Below are 13858 nucleotides of genomic sequence, written 5' to 3'. Positions count from 1 at the left end.
TGCCAGAAATAAAGACCCAAATCCCTAATATGGTACCCAAGATATACATGGTCTCTCTCACTATTAGCTTTGGAGGCTGGTTTCAAATACCTAGCATGTGAGCATGTGTGCACATATACACACACAAGTGTCCTCACCCCCTGTGGATACATGAGTACAAAACACATACTCAGAGACACAGGCATGCACATCCACAGTCAGGGCAGCTGTCCCTGCAGCCAGACCAGGTTGTGGACGATACAGTAGCAATGGCAACTGGACGGATGGGCAGGGGACATGATGACCTTGGGTCGACAACTCATGGCTCGGGATGTGCTCTGCTGATGCTGTGCGACACCTCTCTGGTAACCCCTGGCATCATTTAGTTAAATGTGACAAGTCGCCTCGTGTTTGAGAGACCAGTGGTTGAGCAGTTAAGTGAGGAACCAGTTACAGATGAAAAGGAACTGAAGCTCTCGCTATGCAGTTGCGGATTGGGCTCCTCTCATTTCCTTTTCTGTATTTGTGATCAATTCAGCAATTTTCCTGGTCAGCAACTTCCCAACCTATATTGGGGCTCTGGGCTGGGGCTCGCAGCGAGCAGACTGCCCTGTGTCCACCGGGGGCGGGGGGCACAACAAAGGCAGATGCTCAACTACTGAACCACCCAAGCACTGCCCCCCCCACCCCATAGGAAAGTCTTGACAGCTTGACCTTGTCAAGCTTAGGGCAGCTCTGAGACTGGAAATTTCTCACCAGGGCCATCTACATAATTTGCAGGGCCCAGAGCAAAATGAAAATATGGGGCCCCTTTGATAAAAAGGTAAAAGCTTTCTTCCTTTCTTCCAGTGATGGTCTCTCTTGACCTGGGGTGTGGTTTGGTTTTCGTTTATTTTATTTTTTTTTAAGATTTTATTTATTACTTCATAGAGACAGAGAGAGAGAGAGAGAGAGAGAATGGCAGAGACACAGGCAGAGGGAGAAGAAGGCTCCATGCAGGAGCCGATGTGGGACTCGATCCCAGGTCTCCAGGATCACGCCCTGAGCTGAAGGTGGCACTAAACTGGTGAGCCCCCCGGGCTGCCCCGGTTTTTGTTTATTTTAGACTAAAAAAAAAATTGTGTGGGGGATCCCTTGGTGGCTCAGCGGTTTAGCGCCTGCCTTTGGCCCGGGGCACGGTCCTGGAGTCCCGGGATCGAGTCCCGTGTGGGGCTCCCAACATGGAGCCTGCTTCTCCCTCTGCCTGTGTCTCTGCCTCTCTCTCTCTCTCTCTCTCTTTCTCTATCATGAATAAATAAATAAATCTTTTAAAAAATGCGGTAAAAACATAGAACATAAAATTTACCATTTCAATGTATACAGTATCCAGTTCCAGAACTTTGCCATCACCCCAAAAGGAGACCCCATGCCCATTGGAAGCCACCCCCCTCTCTCCTCTCCCCCAGCCCCTGGGAACCACTAATCTATTTCTGGTCTTCATGGATTTGTCTTTTCTGGGCATTTCATTTGTGTCTGGCTCCTCTCACTTAGCATAATTTTTTGAGGTTGATCCACGTCATAGCATGTGTTGGTAGCCAGCAACCAACCAGCAACCAATTATTCCCTTTCTAATAAGCAAAGGGAACTTACATACGAGGTGTGTCTTGGGCTGCAAGATGAGTGGATCCCCACATCTGCCTCCAAATCTTAAAGTTTATATACGGGGCCTTAACTGGGCTCACTCACCTATACCATGTGGGTGTTCAAGGAGCAGCCTCTGGGAGCAAAAAAGACACGCAAAACCCACGTTTCACAGACAGGGGCAAGGGTGAGGTGCTGGGTCCAGCTCACAGGTCAACTGGTGGTCCCATCCTCTCAGTGACCTTCCCCCACAGCTAGTTAATGTCCAATCCCTCAAGCTCGACTGGGCGGTTTGCAGTGTAGGGGAGACACAGGTGTCTAGGGCTCCCACCTCTCAGCTCAGCAAGGCTCAAACCCTCTCTGTGCCCTGTAGGGGCATGGGAGTGGGAGTGGGACTGAGAACCTGCTCTGGGAATGGAGGAAGTGGGGGTCGGGGGAGATGTGTGATCCAAGGTTCCAATTTCCCCGGTGCGTGCTCCTTACCCCATTAAGTATTACCCCACTGTACCTTCATCTACAAAACACAGATTCAAATCTAGGGGTACCTGGGTGGCTCAGTTGGTTAAGTAACTCTTGATCTCAGCTCAGGCGTTGATCTCAGGGTCGTGCATTCAGGCCCTGTGCACTTAAAAAAAAAAATCCTTTCCTTTTTTTTTCTTTCACTTTTTAAGATTTTATTTATTTATTTGAGAGAGAAAGAGAGCACAAGTGGGGATGGGGGCAGAGGGAGAGGGAGAAGCTTGCTCCCCAGTGAGCAGGGAGCCCTATGTGGGGCTTGATCCCAGGACTCTGGGATCATGACCTGCGCAGAAGGCAGATGCTTAACTAACTGAACCACCCAGGCACCCCTTTAAAAAAATCCTTAATAGGGCAGCCCCGGTGGCGCAGTGGTTTAGCGCCGCCTGCAGCCTGGGGTGTGATCCTGGAGACCCTGGATCGAGTCCCACATCAGGCTCCCTGCATGGAGCCTGCTTCTCCCTCTGCCTGTGCCTCTGCCCTGCCCCCCCCCCCTCTATGAATAAATAAATAAAATCTTTAAAATAAAAATCCTTAATAGGGGATCCCTGGGTGGCTCAGCGGTTTAGCGCCTGCCTTTGGCCCAGGGCGCAATCCTGGAGTCCCGGGATCGAGTCCCACGTTGGGCTCCCGGCATGGAGCCTGCTTCTCCCTCCTCCTGTATCTCTGCCTCTCTCTCTCTCTCTCTCTCTCTCTCTCTCTCTCTCTCTCTCTCCCTCCCTCCCTCTCTATCATAAATAAATAAATAAATAAATAAATAAATAAATAAATAAATAAATCTTAAAAAAACTTAAAAAAATTAAAAAATCCTTAATAAATACAATTATTAAGGATTTCAAGGTGGCAACTTCAGAGCATCACACCCCAGGTGTGAGGCCCTTAGGAGTGTGAGGAACTTGTGTCCCTGCCTGCTTCTCACTGTGGAGCTGGGAGCTTGTGTGGACTGCAACATAGCCCCAAGGCAGGCTGGGAAGCTGAATGCTCCTGAGTCGGGGGTCAGGGGCATTGGGTTTGGGGGTCACAGGAGATGTGGTGCCTGCAGGCAGGAGTCAGATGATCAAGTTCTTCTCTTTGTCCCCAGCCCCTGTGGGGAGTAGATGTTTGCCTGGTGAATGAATGAATGAATGAGTGCATGAATGAATCCTGCCCCCAGCACCTCACCTGGAGCCCATACTCCCTGAAAGCCCCACTGCTGGGGCTGCCCTCCGCTGAGGCTGATGTAGGGCTCCTTTTCTTTAGGGCCAGACCTGCCTCCTCTCTGCTCTGCTTCTTGCAACTGCGAAAGGAGAAGTTGGAATAAGGGTTTTGTCAGGACTTTGTGATTTCCTTCCTGGGGTTCCTCTTCCGTAGATGATCACTACCTTCTTCTTTCCCTGCAAAAGCTTCCTGTTGGAGCTTCCTTCTGGGACAGACAGGCACATCCAGAAGCCAGACTGAGGACAGACCAGCCCCGGACCCCTGGAGATGCTGGTATTGCTGCTGTCTCTGCTGTGGGCCTGTGAGTGGGTTGAGAGCTGGGGATGGGGGCGGTCCTGGCGGGGGAGGGGGCAGTGCTGGTTCTGACGCTGCTGCTAAGCCTCGATGTCCCCCCAGGGTCCCTGCAGGAGGACCCAGGCTATGAGCTACACGTGCAGGACTCTGTGACGGTGCAGGAGGGCTTGTGTGTCCGCGTGCCCTGCACCGTCTCCTACCCCCAGGTTGGCAGGCACAGTGCTACACCTGCTTATGGCTCCTGGTTCCGGATAAAGGGTAATCCCAAAGGGGAAGTTCTCATGGCCACCAACAAACCAGCCAGAGAAACAAAGAGGAAGATCAAACTTCCCTTCCACCTTTCTGGAGACCCTGGGGCTGGCGACTGCTCCCTGAGTATCACAGACGCCCGGAGGGAACACAGCGGACACTATTACTTTCATCTGGACAGAGGTCCCATGAGACACAGTTACAGGAGTAACATGCTCATTGTGAGTGTGAGAGGTAGGGAAGGTCCCCAAGAGTCAATAACAGGTGTGGGGGGGTGTTCCTGAGGGAAGAAACAGACCCCCTGCTGCTCATCTTAAACAGGAGAGTAGAGCATAGTCAGTTCAGGGTTGGGGTGCCTCTTTGGGAAGCACACAGGGGAGTCCCCTCTGAGGTCCGGCCTCTCTTTCTCTCCTCTCCAGAGCTGACACAGGCTCCGGATATCTGGGTCAAGGAGCCCCTGGAGTCTGGCTGCCTCAGTCACCTGACATGCTCTGTGCTGGGGGCCTGTGATGGGGTGCTGGCCCCCACCATCTCCTGGACAGGGCCTGCCCTCAAACCTTCGGGACTGGGCTTGGAGGCTTATAACTCCTCGGAGATCCTGCTCATTCCACGCCCGCAGGACCATGGCACCAATCTCACCTGTCGGGTGACCTTCAAAGCTGGCATGAGCACTCAAAGCACCATTACGCTCAACATCTCCTGTGAGTGTGGGGCAAGGACTCGGTTCCCGGGGGGTGGGGGGAGGCAGGGGGGCTCAGGGGGGCTGCAGGGAGGACACAGGACTTGTCTGTTTCAATTCCCATTTCTGTGTCTCCTGGGGGTGGGTGGCATGGGAAGGGTGGACTCTGACTCCATTCCTCACTGTGTCTCTGTCGCAGATGCCCCACAGAACCTGGGCATCAGCATCTCCCGAGAAAATTGCACAGGTAGGTCAAGATGCCCTCTCCCTGAGGCTGGGATGGGAGCTCTCCCTGGCAGAGCAGAGCCTGGGGCTCGAAGCCAAGCCAGGAGGGCCAGAGTGATACACAGGGAGAGCAGAGCGGGGAGGCGCTCCCACCCCTTCACTGTGACAGATGATTTTTGCTTACTATTTATTATATGCAATGACAGGTGATTCATTATATGCAAAGACTATTTGTCAAATACATGCAGGTTATGAAGAATCGCCATCAAATGAACACCTTGGTACTCACCATCCAGGTTAAGAAATAGAACAGGAGGGCAGCCCAGGTGGCTCAGCGGTTTAGCGCTACCTTCAGCCCAGGGCGTGATCCTGGAAACCCGGGATCGAGTCCCACGTCGGGCTCCCTGCGTGGAGACTGCTTCTCCCTCTGCCTGTGTCTCTGCCTCTCTCTCTCTCTCTGTGTGTCTCTAATAAATAAAATCTTTATTTTTTTTTAAGATTCTATTTATTTATTCATGAGAGACAGAGACACAGGCAGAGGGAGAAGCAGGCCCCATGCAGGTAGCCCGACGTGGGACTCCATCCGGGGTCCCCAAGATCACACGCCGGGCTGCAGGCGGCGCTAAACCGCTGCGCCACCGGGGCTGCCCTTTTTGTTTTGTTTTTTGTTTTTTTAATAAAATATTTTTAAAAAGAAATAGAACAGGAGCACCTGGCTGACTCTGTCCATGGTGCATGCAACTTTTTTTTTTAAAGATTTTATTTATTTATTCATAGAGACACAGCTAGAGAGAGAGAGGCAAAAACACAGGCAGAGGGAGAAGCAGGCTCCATGCAAGGAGCCCGACATGGGACTCGATCCCGGGTCTCCAGGATCACGCCCTGGGCTGCAGGCGGTGCTAAACCGCTGCGCCACCGGGGCTGCCCCAACTTTTTTTTTTTTTTTTTAAGATTTTATTTATTTATTCACAAGAGACACACACACACAGAGAGGGAGAGACACAGGCAGAGGGAGAAGCAGGCTCCATGCAGGGAGCCCCATGCAAGACCGATCTTGGGACCCCAGGATCACACCCTGGGCCGAAGGGAGGCACTAAACCGCTGAGCCACCCAGGGATCCCAAGGTGCATGCAGCTCTTGATCTTAGGGTCATGAGTTCGAGTCCCGCATTGGATGTAGAGCCTACTTTAAAAAAAAAAGAACAGCAACCTTGCCTTTGGAACACCCTAAATGCCCCTTCCCAATTTCAGCCCTTTCTATCTGGCATCGGAGAAAGCCACTATGCTGAATACTGTGTTACCATTCTTTCTCTTTATTTTATTTTACTTTACTTTTTATTTTTAATTTATTTAAATTTATTTTTAAAAGATTTATTTATTTATTCATGAGAGACACGAGGGTGGGGGGAGGGCAGAGACACAGACAGAGGAACTGGCAGGCAGAGACACAGGCAGAGGATCTGGGAACTCCGAGATCACACCCTGAGCTGAAGGCAACCAACCACTCAATCACTGAGCCACCCAGGCGTCCCTATTTTATCTTATTTTTGATGAAAGTATAATTGATGAATACATTGTATATATCTAAAGTGTACAAGGTGATGATTTGATATATGGAGATTTGATATACATTTACACTCCTAAAGGATTCACACAACCCAGTTAATTAACACATCCACATACCTTCTATTTTCTTGTAATTTTACGAAATAACACGTCTGGCTTCTTCCACTCAGCATGATGTGATCAAGGTTCATCCACACTGTAGTGCGTGCAGGTCAGTGTTTCACTCCTTTTTGGGCTGAATATTGTTCCATTGTATAGAGGGACCACCATCCATCCATCCATCTGTGGGTGGACATTTGGGTTGTCACCTTGTAGTTCCTGTCAACAGTACTGCTCTGAACACTTCCATACAAGGATCTGCTTGACTCCCCACTTCCAGTTCTTTTGGCTCTAGGAATGGATTTGCAGGGTCACAGCTACCTTGACTTTTGTGATGTGGCACCACCTCGTGTTCTTGACATTCATCTGTATTGCTTGCTGCTGTAATTTCTGCCTCTCCTTGTCTGTAGGTACCACATTTTAGTTTCACTCTTTAAAAAAAAAAAGATTTTTATTTATTTATTTGAGAGAGAGAGAGAGAGACACTGCAAGCACAAGCAAGAGGAACGGCAGAGGGAGAGGGAGAAGCAGGCTCCCCACTGAGCAGGGAGCCTGACATGGGGCTCCATCCTAGGCCCTTGGATCATGACTTGGGCCGAAGGCAGACGCTTCACCCACTGAGCCACCCAGGCGTCCCTCACCTTCTCACATTCCACTCTTGGTGGGCACTTCAATTGTCCACAGAGTTTAGTTTTCTTTCTTTCTTTCTTTCTTTCTTTCTTTCTTTCTTTCTTTCTTTCTTTCTTTCTTTCTTTCTTTCTTTCTTTCTTTCTTTTCTTTCTTCATGAGACACACACCCAGAGAGAGAGAGAGAGAGAGGCAGAGACACAGGCAGAGGGAGAAGCAGGCTCCCTGGAGGGAGCCCGCTGTGGGACTCGATCCTGGGTCTCCAGGATCACGCCCTGGGCTGAAAGTGGTGTTAAACCGCTGAGCCACCCGGGCTGCCCCAGAGTTTAGTTTTCATGATCATGCCGCCTCTAACATTCCCCTCATGAACAGAGGAATGTTTCTTGAGGCCATACTTCACAAGCTCTGTTGTACACACAGATTTCTCAGGGATCTTGTGACAATGCAGATGTGACTCAGGAAGCCGGTGGAACCTCTGGTTCTGCATTTCTTTCTTTCTAAAATTTTTTTAAAATTTTATTTATTTATTCATGAAAGAAACACACATACACACAGAGGCAGAGACACAGGCAGAGGGAGAAGCAGGCTCCATGCAGGGAGCCCGATGTGGGACTCGATCCTGGGTCTCCAGGATCATGCCCTGGGCTGAAGGCAGCGCTAAACCGCTGAACCACCTGGGCTGCCCTGGTTCTGCATTTCTAACCAGCTCCTGGAGAGTGCCAGTGCTCTGAGGAGTGAGACTGTAAATTTCATGCCCAGGAACAAAACTGTGAGGTCTCAGGGATGTATATTTTCAACGTTCCTACATAAGGCTGTTATAGAATAGCCCCGGGAGACCACACCAGAAACTGGCAATAAATGTTGCTTTTGATGAGACAGATTTGTTGCCCGGGGAGACATCACGGAAGGGAGATTTTGCTCTGAGCATCCCTTCCTCCTTTGTGAATTTTGGAATGCAAAATGTGGATACCCTATTTATCCTGAGACAACCGGGGCAGGGAAAGGAGGTGAAGAGGTAGAGGTCATGTCCTGAAAAGCCTTGAAGGGTTTGATACTTGAATTTTGGGTGCTTGAGTGAGGGGTGTTCAGCAGTTGGGGAAAGAGAGGGAGAAATGTAGTTAAGGGCGCTCGCCTCGAAGGAGTCAGGGTCTCTCAATGGGTGGATAAGCACCACGCAGCCTATCCATGCGACGAACATGAGTCTGCCATGAACAGGGGTGAAGCATCAACAGGGGCCACCAGCAGGAGAACCTTGGAAATGTCATGCCACACAAGAGAAGCCAGATACAAAAGCCTACATGTAGCATGATTCTATTTGCAGGCAATGTCCAGAATAGATCTATAGGGACAGAAAGGTGGCTAGGGGTTGCCAGGGGCTCGAGGTTGGGGGGATTGGGAGTAAGGGGGGGGGAGGCAGTTGGGGGGATACAGGGTTGTTTTTAGGGGTGATGAAAATGTTCTAAAATTGATTGTGGCATGACTCTAAGTGGTATGTAAATGGAATTGTATGGTATGTGGATTATATCACCATAAATCTGCTTATGAAACTATTTGTGGAGATCTCTTCCCAACTTAGGTGAAATTCAGAGGAGAGAGAAATAGGACCAGGGCTGTGGAGCCTCTGGGCTGGATTCAGAGTGTGCATTCTCTCTCTCAATCTCTCTCTCTCTCTCTCTCTCTCCACCCAGAACTGAAATACCCAGGGAATAGCTCATCTCTTCAGGTCCTGGAAGGGGAATCTCTGTTCCTGCTCTGTGCTGCTGACAGCAACCCCCCTGCGGAGCTGAGCTGGTTCCAGGGGTCCCCCACCCTGAATGCCACCCCCATCTACAGAAGTCCCATCCTGGACCTGCCTCAAGTAGGGGTTTTGGAGCAAGGAGACTTCACCTGCCGAGCTCAGAACTCGCTGGGCTCCCAGCACGTCTCCCTGCACCTCTCTGTGGTCTGTGAGTGAGGGGACTCCTGGGGGCAGGACACCGGGGCCTGGGGAGCAGGGGCACCGCTGACCCCTTCTCTTCCCTCCCCCAGACCCCCCGCGGCCGCTCAGCCCCTCCTGCTCCTGGGAGGGCGAGGCGCTGCAGTGCACCTGCTCCTCCCACGCGCGCCCGGCCCCCACCCTGCGCTGGCGCCTGGGGGAGGGGCTGCTGGAGCGGAACCACAGCAATGCCTCCTTGACCGTCACCTCCAGCGCTGAGGGGCCCTGGGCCAACAGTTCCCTGAGCCTCCGTGGGCCGCTGGGCTCTGGCCTCAGACTCAGCTGCGAGGCCTGGAATGCGCACGGGAAACAGAGCGCCACTGTCCTGTTGCTGCCAGGTCTGGATGCTCTTGGGGGCAGAGGTGTGGGAGGAGGGAGTCCGGATCCTAGGAAAGATGTTCTGGGGGTGGGGGTGGGGTCTGGATGGGAAAGGGTGAGAGAGAGGAAGGGCAGGGGGGCAAAGTCCTGGTTTTCTCCTGGTTGGGGGCTGAAGACTATCAGAATTGGAGTTTCTTGGGAGGAGGGCACACAAGGATCCTGAGGCTTGGAGGGGACTCACCCAAAACCCCACTCCCCTACAGGGAAACCTGAGCATGGGGGAGGATTCCTTCTGGGGGCTGTCGGGGGTGCTGGTGTTGCTGGCCTGCTCAGTCTCTGTCCCTGCCTCATCTTCTTCATGTGAGTGCTGTCCCTGGGAGAAAGGGTGAGTGCATGGGGTGGAAGGGGTCCAAGTCCTAGGGTCCCGGGCAGCCCCAGCTGGAGGCCGTAAGATTTGGGGATTGGGCCAGAAAATCAAAGAAGTGTCTGCTGCCACCCTAATCCTGGCTATGCCCATTTTCATGAGTTATCAGGCTCTGTGGTCCCTCCTCCAGCCTTCCTTAGCCTGGCCAGACTCGTAAGCAGGGGACAATAGTGAGTCAATTGGGCTGCTAACTGTGGCTTCCCCCTCAGAGTGAAGACCTGCAGGAAGCAGGCTCCTGAGCCTACAGCTGGTGGGAAGGATGCTGCCTGCATGTTGGGTCCCCTCTCCTGGGTGAGTGATGAGCCCTCTGTTCATCAGGATCCTATCTGGCCACCACCCAAAGATGGCCACACCCCTCTAGATGACTTAGCTGGTCGTCATGTCCCAAACAGGCTTATGTTCTCGGGTCCCCATGGACTCAGTCACCTGGGCCAGTGACCCGGGAGTCACTCTCATCTCTACTCTGACTCATCTTGCAGAGCCAAGGACCACAGCACCTTCCTGTGTTCACCTGGGCCCTCCCTACCCTCACCTCCTCCCATGGAATCACTTTCCCCTCCTTGCTGTCTCTCCTCCCCAACATACGGGGAGGAGATCAAAATAACCATGCCAGGGGGATCTCCCCAAAATAACAAGTACAAAGTTCACAGGTCCCCAAGGCACTCTCAGGTTCAATAGCTCACCAGAGGGACTTATAGAACTCACTGAGATTTGTTATACTAATAGTTAGTTGATTACGGGGAAAGGATACAGATTAAAGCAGCCAAGGGGAGAGGCACCTGGACTCTGCCCAGGGGAGTTCCATGCAGGAATCTTCCAGGCATCTCTTTCAGTAAAGACCCCATACACGGCGCTGATTTTTCCCAGCACTGATGTGTAATAAGAAGCAGGGAGTGTGGGATCCCTGTGTGGCGCAGCGGTTTGGCGCCTGCCTTTGGCCCAGGGCGCGATCCTGGAGACCCAGGATCAAATCCCACGTCAGGCTCCCGGTGTATGGAGCCTGCTTCTCCCTCTGCCTGTGTCTCTGCCTCTCTCTCTCACTGTTTGCCTATCATAAATAAATAAAAAAAAAAATTAAAAAAAAAAAAAAAAGAAGCAGGGAGTGTGGTGTGGCATCATGTGTGTGGGCATGATATTGCCACCAAGGAAGCTCACCCTAGCCCTGTGTCCTGGGTTCCTATCAGGGGTCGGTCACATAGGTATGGAGCACCTTTATGACCTTTGTTATATGGTCTCCATCCCCTCTAGAGGTCAAGCTGATACCATGTGGCTCAAGGCCTCACCATAAGTCACGTTAATGTAAACTACTTCGTGTGGCCTAAGGCCTCAGGTGAACAGAGATGTTCCCATCAGGCAGGACAGTCCATTGACTTAGAGGTTCCCTCCCAGATGCTGGCACAAAGGGTCAAGCCTTTCTTTGGCCATGGTGAGCCCTTTCCTGCACAATATCCTTTGCTTTAAGGGTTCCTGGTACAATTTTGTGATTTCGTTTGCCTGAACTTTTGAAATGCTGAGTGGTCCCAGAGGGCAGTTCAGTTCTGAGCAAATCTCTGTCCTCACACCACCTCTCACATCACAATTGGCCATTAGATGGAAATATAAGTGACTACAACAATGTCAGCTTCCCCCACTGCAAGCTAGTCAGCGGTCATGGATGACGTCTGCTTTGTTCCCCACTGAAGAGCCAGGGCCTGGCACAGGGCAGCTGTTCCATAGGGTGGAAGGCACTGGGGCTAGAGAGACCCAGATGTTAATCTTGGCCCTACCGACAACTCAATGTGTGATTTTTGGGATATTTACTTAGACTCAGTTTCTTCACCTGATAAATGGGAATAGTAATGTCTCTCTAATAGCTTGTTGTGAGGAATCTAGGAGCCTGGCAATTGATTACCAAGGGCCAGGCAATATTTATTGAATGAATTAATAAATAAATGAATGAGGGTACAGCCAATGTTTGTGGAATGAATAGATGAAAGAGTAAGTGCTCAGTTTCTAGGTTTGCTTGTGGATCCTCCTTGCTATCTGCCAGGTCCAGTTATCCTAATTGGACCCTTCTTTCATCTCCATTCAGGGTTATAAGCATGAGTGTCCATTAGGGGCATCCATGCCCCTAGCCCACCCGCCTGCAGCTGTTGGTGTTCCCACCTTGGAGGAAGAGGAGGAGGAGGAGGAGGAGCTCCATTATGCCTCCTTCACCTTCCAGGGGCTGAGGCCCTGGAAGCCTCAGGACCCAGAGGGCACCAGCGTCACGGAGTATTCGGAGATCAAGATCTGGAAGTGATGACCCCCAGCTCCAGCGAGCTCCACGACCTCTGTGTAGAGGGCCTTGGGCTTCTCAGGGAGGGAGACATCGGGTACAATTCCTGAGAGAATGGTTTTCCATTCCATGGAAACGGGTTGCCAAATAATGAGTGGGAGTCCCACTAGTGTGATGGACAGAGCGGGGCTCAAGTTTCAGCCCGTCACCAGTTTCAAGCCTGAGTTCAACTTTACTTCTCATTCTCCCTCTCTGCAAAGTGGACACAATACACCTAACTCCCCGGGTCGTTGAGGGGAGTCAAGGTGGCAATGAATGTGAAGGGTCTGACAGTGGTGCAGATGCAGAGAGCAGCCTGCCCGAGGTCACGCCTCTTCCCAGGGCAGCCCACCTGGTGTAAGGCTCTGCAGGGCGGTTCCAGCTCTGTAGCCCTGACTCCCTGGGCCGCTTCCTCAGGAACACTCTGAGCCTGCTTCTTGGAAACCCAACTTGCTGTGTATTTTCACCACACAGAAAATCATTCACAGATTTTCAGAAATAAATGATAGGTTATCTGAATTATAGATGCCTCTTTCTTTATATGTCCTGGATGTTTTGGTTCTCCTCCACAGTGTCTTCTCTTTTGTAGAATTTGCTTAGAAAATTCCTTGCGATTATTACGGTCTGGGTTCCATTTCCATTGTGATATCATGTTAGCCTTAAAATAGAAACTGCCAACTGCTTTGCCAGCAAAAATGGGTTTACTGGGGAATAAAAGAGAACTGCAATTGTTAATAAATTAATTAATTAATTTAAAAAATTTTAAAAAGAAAAAAAGAGACACCTGGGTGGCTCAAAGGTTGAGCCTCTGACTTTGCCTTAGGTCGTGATCCTGGAATCCTGGGATCAAGTCCTGTATGGGGCTCCACACCGAGAGTCTGCTTCTCCTCCTGCCTATGTCTTTGCCTCTTTCTCTGCATCTCTCATGAATAAATAAAATCTTAAAAAAAAAAAAAGAAACAAAAAAAGTTGCCTGCAAAACTGTAAGGTGAATCTGCAGCAGAGGCACGCTCTTATGCAGAAAAGGGGCAAATGGGGAAACCCATTGGAGTAAATTGGGAGTTGGAAGTATACTGGCTGAGCTGTTGGGGGGCAGGGTGGGATTAAGAAAAGCCAGTCTCCCTCCCGCAGGGATAGTGGAATAGTATACTGCCTGCAAGGTCAAATCTGTCTCTTCCTGTTGGGTTTGCAATTGACTATGAATGGTGGGGCATTAGGGCTCTTCTTATTGAAACCACCCCACTTCATTTTAGCACAGTTTCTTGTTACTAATTTTCACTGTAGTTTTTTTTTTTTCCACTGTAGTTTATGTAGTGGTCACATCCAATTTATTTTTTCCCTTTGAATGTCCATTTACCTTTTTCTATTGTGTCCGTTAATGAGAAAACATGTTCAACCTTAGAATTATGATCCAATATAGTGAACATGTGTTGGCATAAAGTTAACTGCTCTTCAAATATGATGTGTCAAGGGGTGCCTGGCTGGGTCAGTTTCAGGGAACCAACGACCCCTGAACTTGGTTTTTTGCAGGTTCCAGTTCCAAGTTGGGTGTAGAGATTATTTAAAAATAGAAATTAAAAAGAAAAGTCGATGTGTCAAATTCCATCTTTCACAGCACAATTTGCTTTGCCATTCAAGATTATGCAGCATCTCTTGATCAACGACTTTTTTAAAAAAATTATTTATTTATTTATGAGAGACACTCAGAGAGAGGCAGAGACATAGGCAGAGGGAGAGACAGGCTCCATGCAGGGAGCCTGATGCGGGACTCAATCCCAGGATCACGACCTGAGCC

At 50.4% G+C, this 13858-nt stretch overlaps 1 protein-coding gene across 2 annotated transcripts; it reads left to right on the top strand.

Annotated features, from left to right (window-relative positions):
- The first annotated feature begins 3465 nt into the window (after positions 1 to 3465).
- Positions 3466 to 12582, top strand: SIGLEC11 (sialic acid binding Ig like lectin 11). Of its 2 annotated transcripts, none has more exons than XR_012004612.1 (9): positions 3466 to 3613; positions 3709 to 4089; positions 4275 to 4556; positions 4734 to 4781; positions 8739 to 8996; positions 9079 to 9363; positions 9607 to 9728; positions 9977 to 10058; positions 11839 to 11892. XR_012004612.1 is itself a non-coding variant. In XM_072770792.1 (9 exons), the coding sequence occupies exons 1-9, from the start codon at positions 3580 to 3582 to the stop codon at positions 12046 to 12048; spliced, it is 1677 nt and encodes a 558-aa protein (XP_072626893.1). In that variant the 5' UTR covers positions 3466 to 3579; the 3' UTR covers positions 12049 to 12582. The 2 variants fall into 2 exon arrangements, 1 of the variants encoding a protein (XP_072626893.1); XM_072770792.1 differs by having other exon boundaries at positions 9607 to 9703; positions 11839 to 12582.
- Positions 12583 to 13858: the final 1276 nt, after the last annotated feature.

Source organism: Canis lupus, chromosome 1 (assembly GCF_048164855.1).
Source record: "Canis lupus baileyi chromosome 1, mCanLup2.hap1, whole genome shotgun sequence".
NCBI lineage: Eukaryota > Metazoa > Chordata > Mammalia > Carnivora > Canidae > Canis > Canis lupus.
Note: the sequence above shows the minus strand (reverse complement) of the source record. Positions and strands in the feature narration are given on the sequence as shown.